General features: G+C 45.4%; 2 protein-coding genes across 5 annotated transcripts in view; both read left to right on the top strand.

Annotated features, from left to right (window-relative positions):
• LOC138165341 (sterol carrier protein 2) overlaps nt 1-21,092 on the top strand; it is a 464,797-nt gene that overhangs the window by 294,780 nt on the left and 148,925 nt on the right. The window lies entirely within an intron of this gene.
• Nucleotides 10,599-21,092, top strand: part of LOC138165336 (protein zyg-11 homolog A-like) — a 29,585-nt gene continuing 19,091 nt past the window's right edge. For 2 of the 4 annotated variants that reach the window (XM_069093551.1, XM_069093549.1), the window contains exons 1-3: nt 10,599-10,723; nt 13,526-13,691; nt 19,629-20,383. In XM_069093551.1, coding sequence (XP_068949652.1) covers nt 10,634-10,723; nt 13,526-13,691; nt 19,629-20,383 — 1,011 coding nt within the window. In that variant the 5' untranslated portion in view covers nt 10,599-10,633. The other 2 variants (XM_069093550.1, XM_069093552.1) reach the window with 2 other exon arrangements.

The raw sequence follows: 21,092 nt of genomic DNA, 5'->3' as shown, positions 1-21,092 counted from the left end.
CTAGAGTGTGTTCTGAGACCTGAGTGTGACGAATAACTAGTGTTATTTTTTCATTAGGAACCCACTAAATTTTTTACTCTCAAAGTGACTTCACCTGGGGGCGGCTGGGTGGTACAGTGAATAGAGCACCGGCCCTGGAGTTAGGAGGACCGGAGTTCAAATCCGGCCTTGGACACTTAACACAAAACTAGCTGTGTGACCTTGGGCAAGTCACTTAACCCCAATTGCCCTACCCTCCAAAAAAAGAGAAAAAGTGACTTCATCTTAAAGTAGCAATCTACATCAGGATCAAGAGGAATCAAGATTTTAAGCTGGAAGGGACCTCAGAGGCCATCTAGCCCAACCCCTGTGGGAAAAGGATTCCCTAACAAGTGGTTATTCAGCCTTGGTTTGAGACCTCCAGAGAGAGGGAACCTCCCAAAGTGAAGATTCCTCTTTTGGACAACTCTCACCATTAGGAAGAATTTCCTGATATCAAGCCTCGTCTTTCTTTTTGTAAATTCGACCCATCACTTTGAGTTCTGTTTTCTCAAGCCAGAGTAAGCCTCTGTCTTTCTGCCAGGTGAAAGCTCTTCAGATACTTAGACACAGTAATAATGATCTGGCTTTCTCCTTCACCTTTATTACATAGCTAGTAACTAGTTCATTAGAGGGGCATTGTGGTGATAGCAGAAATATCTTTTTATTAACCAAAACAATATAATATTAATATAATAAATAATATAATCATTAATAATATAAATGATATATTTTGTATATAATTATATAAATAATATAAATTAATAATAATATAAATGATATATAATTAAACAATCCACTTTTTTCACAATGAACTAGACTGAAAAAGAATAGTTAATTCCAAGAAGGCATCTTCTCCAAGGGTGTGTACCATCATTAACATTCACTTCTTTGTTTAGTGTTTATTTAAATAATAATTTTTAAAGGGAAAATATGTATTTAGGTCTCCTCTGAGTTAGTTGGAGAAACTCCTGAGAGTTACAACTTCTCTTTAAGGAGGATGCACCCTTTGAGGTGAGCTGTCTTGATTGGTAGAAATTCAACCAACTTACTATGTAGCTGTGTTAAAATTGTATCTTGTTCTGGTCGCACCTGACCATCCCCTCCCCCTTTTAGTTGGTATAGTAAGTTTGTAAGTAGCTAGAATAAAGTCACAATAGCAGGAAGATAACAAAGGGGAACCTAGAAGTCATCTACTATCTGTCCCATAAATTAGGGGAACCACTTCCTAAATCTATTTGCTAACTCAACTCAAGGGAAGCCAGCTACACCTTACTATAAGGACCCCTTGGTCCTGCTAACTGCCCTGGTCTATAAGCCTCAGAAAAGCTCCAGACATGCATAGCAAGACCAGCAGAATGCCAGGTGTTGCTGATAACTTTGAGATGATAGAGCTATGTTAATGAACTAATCCTAAGGAAGCACTTTTTTTTTTTTAGATTTTTCTTTTTGCTTTTTGAAGGGGGGAAGGCAGGGCAATTGGGGTTAAGTGACTTGCCCAAGGTCACACAGCTAGTTTTGTGTTAAGTGTCCGAGGTCGGATTTGAACTCTTCCTCCTGACTCCAGGGCCAGTACTCTATTCACTGCGCCATCTAGCCACCCCTAAGGAAGCACTTTTAAGTTTTATTTTTCCTCTACCAAACCCTACAAAAATGAGTCCCCAAACCCTGCCCCCACCCCCAGCACTCTGCCCTTTCCTACAGGTCCAAGGTGAGTACTTCCAACTCTGATCTGCAGTTACATAAGTGACTCTCCCCATTTTTGTCCCCATGCTGACTGCCTTCCTCCACCACCCCATTGCCTGTCCTTTGATATCTGTCTCTGTTCCCTCCTCACTTTTTGCCTCTGTGCTCTCTGTGCTTTATTAAAGGATGATTAAAGCATTAATCTTCATTTGCTACCATGGTGGTAGTAGTAAATATCCAAAGAACTCGACATATTTGACCCCCATTTGATCCAGAGGGACTCCCTCCTTGTGGTCCCATTCCTTTATCCCATAAATTAATTAACAATTAATTGATGGTTTTGAGGAGAGAAGAGGGTAATCCCAAATCATATTTTACATCCCATCTAGTCATCTATCTTCCCATATGCCTAATACCATTCATACTCCTCCTCACCCCCACCCCAAACCTACTTTTTAATCACCCGCTCTGGGCACAGGAATCAAATCAATACCACAATATATAATGGCCATTGAGGACCCAGACCTTTGATCGTGCCTGGATCTACCCTTCCTTGTGGGTCATACAGAGTATATGCAGATATTCCCTGCCCAGTTCCAATCTAACACATGGAACTCTGGGAAGCAGGTTTCTGACCATGAGTAATGAGGGATTGGCACTATGTGGTGATGAAAAAGTCTCCTAGTTTGCTAGGAGAACTGAAAGAATTGGTTCCTCAGGAGGTGCTGAGCCAGAAGTGATTTTGAATATACAATCTCTCATTCTCTTTTCCTCCCTAGCTGTGAGCAAGGCAGCACTGCTATGATCTTCTAAGCAGGGCAGCAGGAACACATGGCATTTCCCCACTGAGTTGTCATGTGTCTGTGAGCACGCAGTGAATAGATTTGCTTTGTTCTTGTTCTTCCTGGATCGTAGGCTATGAAGTATTCAGACATGTAATCAGCCAGGTTATGACCTTGGAGACCTTAAGAGGTCAGAAGAGCCATCAGAGTTTCCACAAGCAACTGAAATAAGTCGCAGACTCCCTTAGAGGTGCTGTCTGTGGCTGTTAACAGAGAAAGTACCTGTGGGAAGATGTGGAAAGATGTTTTGTTCTTTGTTTTTAAAGATGTGATGTCTTGACTTGTGCGTGAATTGGATTTAAGTGCAGTAGAGTTACACAAAGTCATCAGCCTCATTCTCTCATGGAAGTCCAGTGCCAAGACAAAAGTCAGGATGACCAGCAATGTCCCCGCATGTAGATGACCTCAGTGTCTTTGATGTTTGCCCAAGATCTAAGCACTCCACAGCACCTACTTCAGCCTCCTTTATGGTCATTGGAACAAATCATTCTCATCTGCCCAATCTGCTGGGAGAAGTCTACACATGCTTGGGGTAGACATCCCCTAACTGACCAATGGGTCTGAGGCCTGTTGATTACAATTAAATTGGTTTAACCCTTCTAATTTAACCAGCTACTGCACATGCTATAGCTTCTTGGTGCCAGGGGTAAGAGGTAGAAACCAAAGGTGGCTGAACAACACTGAAAAGGGCTTGAAAGTCATCTCCCCAGAGATGTTACTCTTCCCTGATGTCTTCCCATTTGAAGAAGGCAGTGTCTTCAGGAATCATGACCCTTCTCTATGGATAAAAGAGCTGGCTGTGGACTCTGGAAAGATACTCAGATCTCAGCAGAGAGCTCCATCTAAGGGGAACCTCATGATGACTTCCAGCCCCAGGAGCTGGGAGGTAGCTCTTGGAAATTCTCTCTATATGTTCTTCACTGTCTTCATATTCTAGATTAGAGCCCACTCTCCTAGGGACCTTGTAAGTGTAGGTGGAGGGCATGCCCCTAGTTTGAGGAGATTGGTTTGTGATTACTGTTCTTACTATACCATCTCAGTAAATTTCTTTTCTAAAAGCTAATACCGACAGTTCTCACTTTACTTCTGCTGACCTCTCTATAAAGTGATTTTTACAAAATGCAAATTTGCCTGTGGATGTGGGGAAGGGAGGGAGGAAGACAGGAAAGGGGCCTTGTGCCCAGATGGAAGGTGCTGGCACATGGTTCAAGAACATGTCAGGGCTGGAGATGGAGAAGTGAAAGCAGAAGGCGGAGCTTGTGGGGGCCAGGGCTAGCTACACAGGAGCCTAATTGGAATCAAGAGGAAAAACATGGGGCAGGCAGGACAGTCATATTAGGGCTGGACTTGGAAACAGACAGGAGAAGATTGACATAGGGGGCAGGGAACTAAGGGACACATATGTGATACCTGAGTTCGGACAGGTGGAAGACAGACCCACGAGTGGCTAGGCAGAGCAGGGCAAAGGTCTCCTCTTTTGGTGCTTGAGGTTTCAAGCCAAGTCTCTAATTTGATGCTATCAGGGTGATGAAGGTCTAGACTTCCACATGTCTGCTGTTGTTTTCACTTGGAGGGTTTTTTTGGTGGAGGAATGAAAGACTATGGGATGCTAAGCTGGGAGCAGAAGTAGAGAGAGAGAGAGAGAGAGAGAGAGAACACAGTACTGTATGGTAAAGTTAACATATGTGGTTTTGGGTTTGTTTTTTTTTTTTTTTGGGAAAGCATTCTTTAAATGCTGAAATGTGAATTTACATAAAGTAAGAATTTTCTGTAGATATCTACTGATTTATTGATAGTGGGTAACACACTGGATGGGGGCTCATGAACAGCAATACTGAAACTTCAGTCCCTGAGGAGAGTAATAGTCAGCCACACTCTTGGGATTAAACTTGCCAGTTTGAGTAGAAGTTTGGGAAGTGACCCCAGGGGGACTTTGGGGTAGTGTTGGTACTATACTAACATTGCTTCTGACAAGATCATGTCAGTGTCCTCTGGACACTGTACCCTTTCAGTGTCTTCTTTGTATGAATTTCCAAGCTATATGTGAGCCATTTCATGCATGTTCCCCAGACATACATGTTCCCTATGTATGCCTTTCCCTCTTGTAATAGTTATAGAATTTAAAGATCCCCTGTATTGGTTTGGTTTTCGGATTGATTGTGTTAAAACCCAGAACTTGTGAATCCCACTTGTGGGATGGACTTGTTGACATGAAAAGAGAGGGCTGAACTGGGAGGAGCTGGTGACGTGAATTTAGAGAGACACAAGCTCAGGAACTTTTGAGAGCTGCCACCCAGAGCTGCCAAGGACTGAGGAGACATGGCTATTATACTGGTACTTTGTCTGTCTGTTTTGATGTTGTTTTGCCAGATTTGTTCACTGGTGAAGGACAATCCTGTTGTTGCAGAGTCCTGGAACCTGGCTGTTGGTTCAGAAGCCCTAAAGAAGGATTTTCTTGTTGTATGTTTACAGAGATCCTGGAAGAGGGTTTTGCTAATGTTTTCAGGGGTCCTAGGACTGTTCTGCAGACAGAGAATGAATTAATGAGGACACTGGCAATGCATCTTGTGGCCTTGCTAGGCTTTGTCTCCCCAGGAACAAAGATTGCTGAGAACTTGCCTCAGGTCAAGATGAAGAAAAGACCTCTCTTTGGGTATTAAATGTTGTGCTTAAGCTTGTTGTAACTCTGAGGTAGATTCAATTATGATCCAAGGGTGGGGAACTTTTGATTTTTTTGTGCTCTGTGATTGACCAAATGAATGTACTTTACTTATGACTGGAAACTAATCTCCATTTGAGAAGAGGGGCTTTGTGGCTGACTAAATGAATTATAATGTCCAGGGGTGGAGTAGTACTTGGAGATTATTGAATTACACTTGGTGAATGCCGTATTTTGAATGATGCTGTATTTTGATTTTCTCTGTTCTTAATTTATCACTGAATAAAATGGAGAGGAGCAGCTATGCTGGTGTTTTGAACCTTGGGAAGTTGCCTTTGCTTGGCATCACACCTCTGTGTTCTCAAATCATGCCTATTCCCTGGGACTCTTCTCTCCCCACTGGTGGTATATTATACAACTCCCTTTTGACCCAGAAAATACATATCCATCAGTGGGGGTTCATTTTAGTGGCTTCTGAACCACCACCATGTGACTCCAACAGGAAGTTTTCTTGGGGCTTGTGTATAACGGAGGGTTTTGGTTCTCCAACAGTTAATTCTGCTCTCTGGGATCCAGCAGTACAATCAAGGGAGCATTTATTAAGCAGCTACTATGTTCTGGGAGCATGAAGAAAGAAAACAAACAATCCCCACTCCCACAGAGCTGATGTTTCAGCTGGGGAGACAAACAGGTACACATATAAATATTTCTAGAGGAACTGTCCATCTTCCCCGTGCCAGGCCCTCAGGCCTTTGAAAACAAAGGTGGGGGCTCCTCCTTCACCTGCACAGCCAGCCAGATTGGTTACAGAGGAAGGAAAGGCATTTATTAAACACTCACTGTGTGCCAAGCACTGGGCTGGGGGCTGGAGATAAAAACAAAAGAGATAAGACCATCCATCTCTATCGTATTCTGTTACTGTGAGGATATAGATACTCAGGCAGTGGTGACTTGACTGGGAAGGTGTTCTGGCTGAGGAAGTCATAGAGATGGCGAGCAGAGTCACAGAATGATAACTTTTACATGGCACTTAATATGTATCATGCACTTCACCATTATTTCACGTGATCATCACAACAGTCTTGGGATGTAGGTACTATTTGCCTCTGGAAACTGAGTCGAACAGAAGGTAAGTGATTTGGGGAGGCTAGGTGGCACAGTGAATGCAGGGCACTGGCCCTGGAGTCAAGAGGATCTGAGTTCAAATCCAGCCTCAGATACTAGCTTATTTACTAAGTACTTACTACCTGTGTGACCTTGGGCAAGTCACTTAACCCCAATTGCCCTGTCTTCCCCCCTCCAAAAAAAAAAAAAGTTAAATGACTTGCCCAGTCACATGACTAATAAATGTCTAAGAGTGGATTTGAACTCATGTTTTCCTGATTCCAGACTCAGCACTTTAACCACTGAACCACCTACCTACCTAAGATAAATAATAGATACTCCCACAAGCAATTGATTACAGTGAAGATAAATAGTATTATGCTCTCCATTTTGTATCCTTTTCAAAAAGGGGAATAAGCTTAATTTGGTATGACTTGTTCTAGACTAAACATCATCTCCTCCTTGAGAGTGCTACTTGCTTCTTTCTAGATTTTTGCTAACTAGCTCTTATTAATAATATATTCTAGATTTTGCTGCCAATTGAGGTCAAGGTCACTGGCCTACAATTTTCAGACTCCATTTTCTTCCTCTCCCTGCAAAATCTGGACCTTTGCCATTCCCATGACACCCTTCCAATCTCCTGTAATTTTTTAGAGGGTTTTTGCAGGGATCAGCAATCCCATCCATCCACCCACTCTTTTCAGTGTCAAAGGATACGGTGAATTTCAGCCAAGTGCTTTGTACTCAAGGACAATGCTGTTCTTTCTTTCTTCTCAGGATTTGGAGGTAAAAGGAATCTTCAATGTCATCTAGAAATTTTAGAAATGGAGGACCTGAGCAGTAGAGAGGCTGATGGCCTGCCTTTTATATCTGTCTCTCCAGCCCTCAGCCCAGTGCTTGGAACATGGGGAGAGTCATCTGTAACCACTCAGGAGCACTGTTTGGCCAGGCTGGCTGTATAGGTGAGGGAGGAGCCCCCACCTCTGTTTTCAAAGGCCTGAGGGGCTGACATGTGGAAGATGATAGTTCCTCTAGAAATATTTCTATATGTATGTACCTGTTTGTCTCCCCTGTTACAATGCCAGCGCTTTGGAAGTATGAATTGTTTGTTTCATTCTTTGTACTTGTACCTGTAGGGTGTGGCACAGGGTATGTGTGTGTGGCACATAGTAGAAGCTTACTATATACTGACCCACTGCACTGTTGGACCCTGGAGGCAGAACCAGGAGCAGTAGGAGAATATGCCTCTGTTTTAAGAGTATGGAGGTAAGATTTGGAATCAGGCAACAAGCATTTATTAAGCACCTACTATATGCCAGGCACTATACATACAAATACAAGTAGAAAGAGAGCCCTTGCTTTCCAGGAGGCTCCAATCTAATGGGGGAAAGCCAGCATTAGAGTCCAGAGTACAACCTGGAAGGGATGAAGATAATGCTGGCCTCTGTAAATGGAGGTGCTAAGGGGAGCCCTCTAATCAGATGTAGAGGCCGCAGGGGTAGCAGGGTACACTTCTAGTGTATGAATTTTAGGACTGGAGCAAGCTGCCAGGGTAGCGTTGGGAAAAGCCCAGAATGCCCCACAGAGAGGTTTTGAACCCAATTCTTCAAATCTACAAGCATTTATTAAGCACCTGCTGTTTGCTGCCCGGGGGCAAAAAGCAGTCCCTGCAGTCTAATTCAGGAGACAATATGTAAACAACTAGATTCAAACAAGAGACAGACAGGAATATATTGGACAGAATAAGTAACAGGAGGGCACTGGCATGGAGGAGGATGGGGAATGGCTCCTTGTGGAAGGTATCACTTAAAGGAAGCCTGGGAAGCCTAGACAGGGAGATGAAGGCAGAGAGCCCTTGGGACATGGCAGGCAGCCTGTGAAAATAGTTAGGAGAGGGAGGATAATTTTTTTAGGTTAGTGTCACTGGATTGAAGAGAATGGGGAGGGGAGTGTGTGTGTGTGTGTAGGGGGGGAACATATGCCTAGGATAAGAAGGGCTTTGAACACCAAAGGAGGGAGTTTGTCCTTGAGCCTGGGGCTCCAGGGAACCACCAGAGGTTTGAACAGTTCAGATCCAGCTCACTTTGTGCTGAACCTTACAGTCTCAAAGATCATTCTCTTTGATCAGAGGAAAATAAGACTTAACCTTCTCTTTCTGGATAGTTATCAATGTTCCATCTATCCTACCATGCCCTTCTTTGACCTTTCTCTTTTACCATATACCTGGGGAAGAATAACCCCCAAATCTTTCATTGTCTAGCCCGCCAAGGTGGGGGGGCAGACCAGCAGGATGCTGAATCTCAAGGGCAAGACTTGGAGAAGGCTGTTGTAGGTGGAAATGGGGGCTCTGTTAGAGTCTGGGGGGCTGGGGACTCGGTAAGGGTCACGGTTGGGGGCTCTGGGTTAGAGCCCTAGACACAGAGTCAGGAAGAGTTCAAGTGCCACTTCAATCAATCAACAAATATTAAGATCCTACTAAGCTCCAGACACTGTGCTAAGACCCCCAAGGAGCTCACAGGCCAATGGGGCAGGAGGAGGACAAGATGCAAACAACTAGCTACATGTACCTTTAGTTGGGATAAACTGAAGACCATTTCTAGAGGGAAGGGGCTACAATTCAGAAAGAGCAAGATTTTAGCTGAGACTCGAAGGAAGCCAGGAGCCCGAGGGGTAGAGAGGAAATCCCCAGCATGGGGGACCACCAGGGAAGGGCCGGAGTTCGGAGACCGAGGGACCAGGAGGCCCGAGTTGTCCGTGGATCACATGATGTGAGAAGGCTGGGAAGGCAGGACTGCTGGCAGGATGTTAAAAGCCCCTGCTGTCACTGCTGATGCTGGAGTTGATAGGGACCCCATTGAGTGAAAGATCAGACTTGTGCGCTGGGAAGAGCATTCTGAAGCTGGGGGGGAGGACAGTGACAGACAGACTGGGGCAGTCCAGGAGATGAGAACTGGGGGGGGTGGGGGTGGAGAGGAAGGTCTCTCTTCATGAGCCTCCACCTCTACCTGCTGTGTGACCCTGGGGAAAGTCCCTGGATTGCCCTGTAATGGGAATGTAAATTTTTATGATCTTCCCTGCCCCTAGGCTAAAGTGCATCGGGAGTCTGGGGTGGGAGGCTTGTTTTTCAGTAGATACTTTTTGATTGGCCAGTGGGTCAATAAGATTGTTACATTGTCTGAGCCAGGAGGAGGCTATATGAACTCTAATTTGAGGCTTTGTTTTGAAGGCTCACTTTGAGAAGTGTTCTGTGATTTGATCAGATGAGACTTTGGGAAGCCGTTGTTGAAAAACCCAGATGTTGATTTGGTATGGATGTAATGGTTGGACAGTTTGGAAAGCTGTCTACTTGATCTGTTTCTGTCTTGATAATTCTGTCTGTATACTCTGAAGTTCAGGGTGCTGACCTTTTGCCCCTGAACTAGGTAAATGATACATATTTGACTGATTAAAGTAAGCTTGTTAACCCATTTTGAGTTGCTTTCCTTTAACAAAGCAGATATAAGAACCTGTATTGGCAGCCACCCCGGGGACGCTGGGGTGCTCGCCGCTACATGCCCTCACTGGGGAATCCCTCCCCCTCCCCAAAGGGCTAGGAAAGGAGCCCTCAGGTGGGCTGGGACGGCGGTTTTTGCTTTTATGCATCAATCCGAGCCCAGATTCCCGGCTTCCCCCTAAGGAAGTGCTGGTTAATTGACGCTTGCCTGTGAAGGGCGGGGCTTGTTCGAGAGCCGGGCAAGAGAGGAGGGGCTTAATGGGTCCTATCTGGGAGAGGCGGGGCCTCGCAGGCTCTACCTTTGGGAGGAGGAGCTTCACGGGCTCAGCCTATGGGAAGAAAGGCTTCGTGGGCTCTGCCTATAGGAGGAGGGGCTTCTCGGGCTGTGCCTATGAGAAAAGAGCTTTGGCAGCAGCCTGGGAGGGGCGGGGCTTCGTAGGCTCTGCCTCTAAAGGGAGGAGCTTCGCGAGCTCCGCCGGCCCTGAGGGGCGGGACTTCGCGAGCTCTGCCTATAGGGGCGGGCCCCTGCTCAGTCGGTCGAGCTGCCCGGTGCGGCGCAGGCCTCAGTCTCGTTTTGCGGCCGCCGCGTCGCCTTCTTTCCGCGCTGCCTAAGGAGAAGCGGCCGCCCCGCCTCCCGCCCCGCCCCGCCCCTCGCCCCGCCCCGCCGGATTTCCTGTTTCCCCTCAGCGGCGGCATTGGCACCAGCGGCTGCGGCGGTGGTGGCCGTTAGTCACGGCCGGGCGGCCCCGGCCTAGCACGCACCCCGGCGGCCGCCGCCTCGTCCGGACTCCGGCCCCGGCGCCTCCGGGAGGCCTCCCAGGCCCGGCCCCCATGGTGCACTTCTTGCACCCGGGGCTGCGGCCCCGCACCATCGTCACCCCGAACGCCCTGGAGGACCCTCCGGGCTGCTGCGTGGTCCAGGTGGGGGAGCGGCCGCCGCTCCCCTGGGGGGGGGGTGGGGGGGGCCGGGGAGGGGAAGGGGCATCCCCCAGTTAGGCCGAGTGGGGCGGGGGGGCACGGAGCAAGGTGAGGTTAGCACTGCGCTTAGCGCAGTGCCGGCCACGGAGGAGGCGCCTAATTAATGCCGACTCTCATTATTCCTGGGGCAGGTGGGGGTGGGATGAAGGTGCGGCAGGTGGAGATGGGGGGAGGGGGAGGCAGCTTGGGGAAACCCTGGTGTAAGTCAGGAAGCACTTAGTAAACGCCTGCTGTATGTCCGGCGCTGTGCAAAGCCCTGGCCTCGGCGAGAGCCCAGTCTAACGGGAGACTCGTCCTCGGGCAGTCGTGGTCGGGGGAGAGATTGGTTTGGGGAGGGGCCATCTGTCTGTCTGTTCATGGCTGTAGAATGACCCGAGGGCTTGGAAACCTGCCTTTGAATTTCCTGTCTTGTACTGGGGACCCTCAAGTTAGAAAAACAAACTAACCAGCTTGATAATGTGGGATCATTTTTAAACTTACTTTTAGCCTGGGAGGAAAAGTAAAATCTTTTCATACTTCCCCTAAAGACTCAGTTAAAAAGAAAAAGCCTCCTGGTGATCCCTTGTCTCTAGGGCTGAAAAGTCTTAGCTGGTCGGGTAAAAACGTGACCACGAGCGTTTTGGATGGTTAAGTAGGGCTATGCTTATGCAGAGAGGAGAGGGGAAGCTTTTTGTTTGGGTGATGGGGAAGACTTCCAAGATGGGTTTCTCAAACAGTTTCACTGAAACTTGAATTTCTTTTCTCTGCCTTATGTCCCGCCAGATGATGCCCCTGCCAGTCATTCATTTTTGAGGGGAGCTGAGGGGAGAATTAGGAGCTCAGAAAGAAACTGTTCTTTTCCAACTGGGCGATACAACAAACCTGGTTCATAACACGAAAGCCAAGACTTAAACCCAAGCCATTCTCAGCATCAGGACAAACAACACAAATCTCTCTGCTTGCATCCCTCATTAGCCCTGGAATTAGACAGGCTGTTCCTGTATGAATAGGTGTCTCCACTGCGTCTTCCTCTTAGCCTCTGACCCAAGGGAAGAGCACTAACACCCTGCCCAGGAAGTCTTTTGAATTGGAGCCTTTTTCTTGCAAAGATCTTAGCTTAGGCTTTATATCTTTGAGATCCTGTATACATTTTAATATACTTGAGCAAACTTCAGGCATAGAACACGGTGCGGTGCCTTGTGTGAGGACATGCAGAGTTGAGATGTGTCTTAAGGTATAACTTGCCTAGTAGAGTAATGAGACCTGCAGATAAATATGTTGAGTACCCGGTAGAAGGGCTAGCCAAGTACTGTGTGAGGCCTGACGGTGTGGGATCTGGGAAGGCTTCTTGTAAGTGGCTTTGGGCCACTGGGGCTGCTGGGATTTTAGGTAGTTAACCCACCTTATGAGAATCAGGGGACATTGTGTACCCCCATGAGGAACGACTGTAGCATAGACGGAGAACCAGGAATGTGGTGTGTCTGAAACCACAGGATTAAATGATCCAGTGGGAAGGGAGGGTCAGATAGTGTTGAATTCTTCAGAGGTTAGGGATTATGGGGGGGGGGGGTCAATGAATTTGATTATTTCTAATCACCAGTTTGAGAGTAGCTTTTGCTTATATCATTGTGTGTATGTGTGTGTGTGCGCGCGTGTGCGTGCATGGATGTGTGTATACACTCCATTCCTCTGCTTATGTATTGAATCTCCCTGGTAGAATGGAAGCTCCTTTGAGGACAGGACTGGTTTTTATCAGGCAGTAAGTTTTTTAAGAAAGTTGTTTATTAGGGGGCGGCTAGGTGGTGCAGTGACCCTGGAGTCAGGAGGACCTGAGTTCAAATTTGACCTCAGACACTTAACACAAAAACTAGCTGTGTGACCTTGGGCAAGTCACTTAACTCCAATTGCCCTCCAAAAAGCAAAAAAAAAGTTGTTTATGAAGGAGAGGAAAAAAATGGAATGATGGTAACCGGCCTAAAGGTCAAGGGAAGTATTTATTTGTAGAATTAGGAAGGTCTGAGCATTCTTGTAGATTGGAAGGAGCCATTAGGGGAGAGGGAGGGCTAGCTTGAGCACACTGGGTAGAATGTGGAGGTGGGGGTGATCATGGTGTTGGGGGTAGCGTCTGCTGGAGTGATGAGCAAGCAAGAGGGAAGGGGGCAACCAGGGAAGGGACTTTGGAGGAGGAATTTGAATGAAGAAGTAGGTCATCTGCCATCACTATGGGGGTTTGAGGAAGAGAAGGAAAAGGTTGAGTGTGGTTGGTGGGGAATGAGATAAAGAATCTTAAGCTTAGACTAGAAGCATTTCTAAAATTTATAGTAGATGAAATTGGTTAGCCATAATCTGGAGAACATCCTATCTCCCTGCATTACATTGATACTGACGTAAATGGTGTTGTAAGAAGAGGTGAATGGGAGATTTATTTCAGTTATCATCATGTATGAAATGGCACATGGTGTGTATGACCCCCTTTTTTATTATGAAGTATTAGGTAAGCATGGATTGAATTCTTCTTTGCTCTATCACATTTTACCTTGTATTATATTTATTTGTATACATGCCATATCTTCAAGACTGAGCACAGTAGCCTACCCTTAGGTACTTAATGAATGTTTGTTAATTTTGAATGTATTGAATTACATTATCACAAATGTCAAAAGTCACTTGTTTAAACTAACTGGCTAGTTAATACTAATGTAACGTTCAATAATTTTAGGTTTCTTTGTTTTAAAAAAATGTATTTTCTTGGGGTTTATTTGGTAGGAGGAAGCATCTCCCTATTCCTTGGTTGATATCTGCCTGATTGTCCTGGCTACTGACCTGGAGAGGTTCTGTTCAGAAAGACCCGATGGAACCCTGCGCCTGCATGAGCTGGGAAGTTTCCCTCAGGAAGTAGCTGATCGACTGCTGCATATGATGACAGTTCATGGTAATACAGTTTATCTGGTATCTATCGCAGTCGAAATCGCTCTGGCTAAGGCTTAGGATCCATGGCTTTGTTGCAAAAAATTATTACAAATTAGACATATCTTTGAAATATGTTTTGTGATGGCCTGTGGAGAAATGAACTAGAAACTGAATAGAAGTGTAGAAACCCAGAAGTGGGAAGGAGCTTTCCAGGTCTTGTAGTATGTAGTGCCATCTTTGTTTTCAGACCAGGAGCTTGAGGGCCACAAAAGGGAAGTAATTTCTCCAGGGTTTGTCATGCAGATCTTTTGGGGCTGGGCAAGTCTCCTCTTCTAGCACTTAGTATTTGTGAAATTCTGTTTCCTCATCTGTAAAATGAGGATAGAAATCCCTGCACAGCTGATCTTACAGACCTTGGAGAAAGTAAATTTGACAGAATAAATGTCAATTTGTGTAAACCTAAGGGATGAGGATTATTCTTTCAAGGCTCCTAGTGTTTTCACCTTTCTGAGACTGGGAAAACTTAAAAGGTTTTTGCTTCTTTTAAAAATCTTTGGAATTGCTCTGGGGCAGCAGGGAATCTCTCCAGAAAGCTCACAGACAAATATGATCATAGTTTTAGCACTTGAAGGAATCTTGCTAGATCTTATGCCCCTAGACCCCTCCCCGACCCTCTGTTTTACAGACAAGGAAACCAAGTTCCAGGTTCCTGTGGACACTTCCCAAGGAGCCAGCAGAACTACCCTTTGGCATTAGAATTGACTCTTTATGGGGTGGCTAGGTGGCACAGTGAATAGAGTGAATGGAGTCGGGAGGACCTGAGTTCAGACACTTAACACTTACTAGCTGTGTGACCTTGGGCAAGTCACTTAACCCCATTTGCCCTCCAAAAAAGAAAAAAAAAGAATCGACCCTTTATTATGAAACCCTGCCAGCTACTGCCCAACAAGTGTTTGATCTGCATTCCCCTCCTTCCTTCTCATGTGTGTTAAATTTAAGTTAATGTCCGTCTTCAGAGGCGCTGATTTTTCATTGTTGTCTTGGTATCCCCAGCACTTGGTTTAATGCCTTTGCATATTAGTTACTTAATTAATGTTGAATAAAATTGGGTTTAAACTGAGGGGAAAGACATAATTGAAGCATTTAGAACTGGGAGGGACCTTAGAAAAAGGAGACAAAATGACCCCGAAAGCCCATTAGCATCTTTGTGGTCCCAAGAAAAACCTGTTTATGAAAAGATTAGTGGCAGCACTTTGTCATAGCAAAAAAAATTGCAGTTAAACTGTGCCCAATGACTGGAAATTGCAAATTGTGATTTTTATGGATATAGTGGAGCATCACTGCACCATTACAAAGTAGGTAGTTGGGGAGACTGTGGCTATTGATCAGAAAGATTTGTGTCCAAGTCCTGTCTCTAGCCCATGTTGTATGACTAGGGGTGCTCTTGGGCAGCTTTCTGAGACTTAGACCAGTTTGGGGGGGGTTCTCCACACCAATGAAGTGCAGGTCTGGACCCCAAAGTGCCCAGTATATGGAATTTTTTTGCTATTGTGGCATAGAATTCCTAACACTGATAAAATGCCAGTGTGAACCCGGGGCAGATGTTCGGGTAGACCTAATATGTGCAAAGTGCTGTGCTAGATGTTTCTGTTTTTGTTTTGTTTTGACATTTCAGCCATATCATGACAATAAGCTGGCGTTTTTATTTTTATTTTTTTTTGCCTTTTGGAGGGCAATTGGGGTCAAGTAACTTGCCCAAGGTTACATGGCTAGTATTTTTGTGCGGGTGTTAAGTGTCTCAGGCCGGAACCAAACTCGGGTCCTCCCGACTCCAGGGCCAGCACTTTCCTTACTGTGCCACCTAGCTGCCCCAAGCTGGCGTTTTTATGTCACCAGAGTTTTGCCAAGCTCTTTTTCCTCGGGTATCTCCTTGGATCCCCACAAGCTACTCTGGAAGATGGAGTCATTTGCAGACAAGGAAACTGACCCTCTGAAAGGCTAAGTGAGGAAGGGGCTGTAGGGGTGGCTTATGGGAAGGCTTCTTTGGCCTGGTAGAGAAAGGGCAGAGAGGCAAGAGTGGAGCCTGGAGAGGATGTAAATGATGAGAAGGAAGAATCAGTTACAGCACAGGAACAAACAGAGATTGTCAAGAATTACCACAGCTTCTTCTAGTGTTACACATTAAAGTAGTTTGCTAAACCACTTTATCTAAAGCAAAATTTGTTGGATCTTCACCGAAGTCTACACAGCAATGGAAAGCTGGTGTACTGAGCGCACAAGTTACCATTTGGCTTCTTGGCGGCTTTGGCAAACAGTATTCCTCCAAAGCTCGTTACGTCATTTTAGAGGTAAAATTTCCATCTGTTTTTGCCTCTGTCCATCTTGTCATGTTGACAGACTCTGACATTACCTCTCTCAAACAAATCTGGTGTAGCTTGCTCACCAGTGTCCCCCTCAGAATTGAGAGGGCTCTCCCTCCTGGCTGTTTGGGGTGCTCTGCATTATTACTAAGACTGGCAAATGAATCCTTACTGGACATGCAACTGTTACCTGTCTCTTGAAGCACTTTTACTTCTTCAGTATCACTAATATTGGGAAATTCTTGTCCACATCTCTCATATTTCCTATTTCTTCATTTGCATCTTTTTGGATAATTTCTTTGATGTCATTAGTTGTCTGACCTTGGATCCATTTGTGCATTGGTTGGAGGAGCCCATGTCTACAGGGCTCCGAGCCCTTCCCCAGCACTGGGGCTTCAAAAACAAAAACGAAAAAATCCCTTATGTTCTGAGAGATTATATTCTACTGGGAGCATATAGCGTATGCACAAATAAATTCTTCAGTTCAACAAACATTTATTAATAGACTTCTCTTTCTCAGGCATGCATATACAGAGTATTGTTGTGAGTTGTTTTGCAGTTGTGTCTGATTCTGTGACACCATTTAGGGTTTTCTTGGCAAAGATATTGGAGTAGTTTTGCCATTTCCTTCTCCAGATCATTTTACAGATGAGGAAACTGAGGCATACAGAGTGAAGTGACATGCTCAGGGTCACATAGCTAGTAAGTCTCTTAAGCCAGATTTGAAATCAGGAAGATGAATCTTTCCTGCTCTGGGCCCAAGGCTCCATCCACTGCCCCACCTAGCTGCCCCATATACAAAGTGTATGTAACATAATTTGGAGAGGGAGGAAAATTAATAATTAGCAGTGAGGATGAGAGGAAATGAGTAAGGGTCTCTGGTGGGAGGTGGCATCTGAGATTTGCTTTCTAGTAAGTTGTGGGGATAAGGGAGGGCATACAGGGTAGCCTTGGAAGGGTCTTTAAAAATGGTGGTTCCAGCACCTTGTGGTAATGAGCAAGTAAAGAAATAGGGGGTGTTGGGTATGATGTGATGCATGATGGACAAAGAACCAGCAAAAGAACAGTGTAGGTGATTACCACAACTTGGTAAAATTCCGAATGGCAAAAGGACTCAGATCAGAAACCCTGGATACATTCCTTCCCACCCTGCCCACACATTTCCTTTCTTCTAACGAATAGAAAACCATGAAAATGTAAAGTTGCCTATAATAGAAGTCAGTTCTGTTTGACTTGCCCTTTTTCATGGTTGGGGGGAGGGCGGGGGTTGATTGGCTGTGTGCTGCTAGGGGTTCATATGTTAAAGCAACATTGATTTTAAAAAATATGTACAGTGAGTTCCCTGTCAGTTACAGGTCCTACCCTGAAGGCTAGATGACAGTTTGTCAGGGATCCCATAAAAGGATTTCTGGTTTTATGTGAAATCTGGGCCAAAAAATATACATTAAAATATTTAGCTAACATTTTATGCTTTTCTTTCTAAAATATCTGTGAGGTCAATACCAAATACTGGGCAGGAATCCTGTACCTCTATTTGTTTCATTTTAGAACTAAGATTAACAGCGCATTTTCTAATTTTCCTTCTTCCTGCACTCCCTTCTCCAGTGTTATTGTTTGTGTTTGTGATTTCCTTGTCCTAATAGGGCATACTTGTTTTTATTATGAACTTGAAAAATCATCAAACAAGCATTTGCATATATGAAGAAGTCCAGGAAGAGAATGTATGTGAAACTGCTGGTTTATTACATTTAGGTTGTTGTTTTAATTTATTTTAAATTTAATCTGGTATCAACACTGACCCACTTATCACTTCCCTTCTAAATTTCCTCCAGTTCTCTTCTAAATTTTTCTTCGAGGCAGTAGCGGTAAAGTGACTTGCCTAGGGTCACACAACTAGTGAATGTCTGAGGCTGAATTTGAACTTGGGCTTCCTGACTTCAGGGTCAGTTCTCTGTCCACTGTGTGGCCCAGCTGCCCCCGCTTGTGTATACTTCTAAGTGTTTCATTGCATTGTTTTTGCAGCACTTCCTATCATTCCCTCCACCTGCCCGTGAAAACCCTCCCTCATGACAAATATTATGAAGCACAGCAGATTTTTGTTGTGTTGGTTCTGCCTGGAAAGTTGTCTTCATTTTCCCCAAAGAGGTAGAAAAGCTTGTTCCATGATCACTTTTATGGAACTGTCATTGCTAATTGCATTGCCTGTAGCCAATCACTTAGGGAGTTTTCCTGGTTCTGCCCACTTGACTCAGCATCAGTTCACCACAAGTCTTGCGAGGGTTCTCTGAAGCTGGCCTTCTGTTTTTTGGATAGTATTCTATTACAGATAGAATTTGTTCACACACCATAATTTGTTCAGCCTTTCTCCCATGGGTGGGTGCCCACTTTGTTTCCAGTTCTTTGCTACCGCGTGGGTCCTTTGCCTCTGTCTATGATGTCTTCAGATATAGATCCTGTAAGTCTTCTGTGTGTTCCAGATTTCTTTTCTGAGTTGTGAGATTAGTTCATAACTCCATCAACAGTACATTAGCATGCCTGATTGTTATTAATGTTGAAGTTAAAGTCAAATTAGTTTTTCTCTTAGTGGGGATTTGGGGTAGTTTTTAAAAGACACTTGTGATACCTAGTGATTAGTTGAGGGGGGAGGCACTCTTAGGTTTTATGAAACTAGATTCTTTGTTTGTGTACACGTGTGTGTGTGTGTATAATAGCTACCTCAGTCTCATGCTATATTCCTAAATTGTTTTTCATTCCTAAAAGCTTCAGAGGCATTGTATAGAAATGGGAAGAGTAGTGTAGAGAAATTGGAGCCCCAAATCCTGGGTTAAAATCCTAGTTCTGACACTTTTAGTCACTGTCATGTGACCATGAGCAAATCACTTGTCCTTTCTGAACTGGACCTTTCTTTCTTCCTTGGAGAATATGGGCTCTGAGGCTTAAAAGGGCTCTAACCAGAACCACATGCTCACCCACCCATACACACACGCACACACACAAAACACACACTTGCACACATACACACACACATGCATGCGGATGACAGTTACGGTGCTTTGTTCACCATAAAAATGGTCATGTGCTTCATAACTGTCATTTGACTTGAATCCAGATCTTCTGACTCTAAATTCCATCAGACTGAACATGTTGCCTCCCCTAAAAGAACTTCAGTATCTGATTGACCTTTATGTTCATTTTAAAATATCATTTTATCTTATTTTTATTGGATGAAAGAAAGAAAAAAAACAAAGTACTTGTTATACGCAGAGCGCTTTGGTAAGTGCTGGGAGGACAGTGACCAAAGGGCCCTACAAGGACTTCTTATGAAGGGAACAACACATCCAGGGGAGACAGAGGGTTGGTCTGAGCTGGGCCATGACGGTGGCAAGGGAACAGTCGGATCCAAAGAGACCAGAGAAGAGGGAAAAACCATTTTATCAAAGTTTAACACATCTGATGTGTATGTGACCAGGTGGGCTTTATCTCCTACTTTTTCAGTGCAAGGGAGGGGGCCCTTTGGTGACATAAAGTGATTAAAATCTAACCTAGAAGTAGTAATTAAGTATTTGACTTAACAGGCTTGGATTACAATTTCTTTGCAGGCAAGCTGAATGATCGAACTGTGGGCATTTTTCAAGGCAACCAAATGCAGCTGAAGCAAGTGTGCATCCGGAGAGCTGAGATTTCTGCCACCGCTTTCCACAAAGCCTTCTGCCATCACAGAATTATTGAACTGGATGCTGCTGGTGTGAGTGCAGACCTCCCCATCCCAGATATCCTGAATGGCCTTGGCAGCAGCCCTTGGGCCCGGAAACACCTTCAGTGCCTCGTGCTGAACTCGGGAACTCTGCCGACTGTAGAGGCCACGGTGCCACGCTTCAGCCAGCTGGCCGGGCTTCGAGTTTTAAGTGTTTCCAACATCCCTTTTCAGAACAGGCACCTGGCAGATGTTGCTTTGCTGCCGAGATTAGAAAGTCTGGATATTTCCAACACCTCAGTCTCTGACCTTTCTGCACTCCTTGCCTGCAAAAACCGGCTCAAATCACTCACTATGCACTATCTGAAGTGCCTGACGATGACCACGCCCCAGATCCTGGATGTCATCAGAGAGCTTCGAGGCCTGGTTCACCTTGATATTTCTGATGATCAGCAGTTCACTTCGGACCTGGCCTTTCATTTGCTGCAGCAGACAGACATCCTGCCGAACATCTTGTCGCTAGATATCTCTGGGGGTAAACATATCACCGACGAGGCTGTGGAAGCTTTCGTTCGGCAGCGGCCGGCAATGCAGTTCGTGGGACTGTTAGCTACGGATGCTGGCTACTCTGACTTCTTTACCTCAGACCCCAGCTTCATGGTGTGTTCTAGTCTGACATGCGTAGGTCCCTGGTGAAGGTAGAAAGACCTGATACCCTGCCTGTGCAGTGATGCCCTTCTTTGTCAGGGCCAGACCTGGCCTGGTAGGCTTTCTGAGGCACATGATTGTGGTTTTCTGCAGGCTTCTCTGCCCTTGCTGAGGAAGGCCAGGTGTGATTAGGTGTGGAAGTTAGCTCCCACTTGGTAACATGGTTCAGTGGAAAGAGCTGGGTTCAAATCCTGCCTCTCTCATTTACTGCCTTTTTTCATTTATAAAATAGGGGAATTGTACCAGATGGCCTTCTAGAGCCCTGATCCTGTCCTCAAAGAGCTGACCTCCTACAGACTAGTTTGGGGACATGCTTTTCTGAGGCATGTGAAGATAGACTGATTCTGTAGGCCATTCAGGAAAAGGGGCCCTGGGACATTTGGCACCAGTGTCAGGAAGGAGGGGACCGTGGGCACGTCAGTTACCTTGGGGCCACATTTACTCTCCCCCCCAATTCAGTCAGTCAGCAAGCTTTTATGGCACCTACTATGTGCTAGGCTCTGTGCTAAGTTCTGGAGATACAAAGGAGGGCAAAAAGCCAGCCTTGCTCTCTGGGAACTCACAGTCTAGTGAGAGTAACTGCCAGCATTTACCTGCTGCTTGAAGGTTTGCAAAGCACTTGTCCAGTATTATTTCATTTGATCCTCACAGCTACGCTGAG

The sequence above is a fragment of the Petaurus breviceps genome, unplaced genomic scaffold, assembly GCF_028583685.1.
Source record: "Petaurus breviceps papuanus isolate PSGF00001 unplaced genomic scaffold, PetGlider_PUasm1.0 208, whole genome shotgun sequence".
NCBI classification, from domain to species: domain Eukaryota; kingdom Metazoa; phylum Chordata; class Mammalia; order Diprotodontia; family Petauridae; genus Petaurus; species Petaurus breviceps.
Note: the sequence above shows the minus strand (reverse complement) of the source record. Positions and strands in the feature narration are given on the sequence as shown.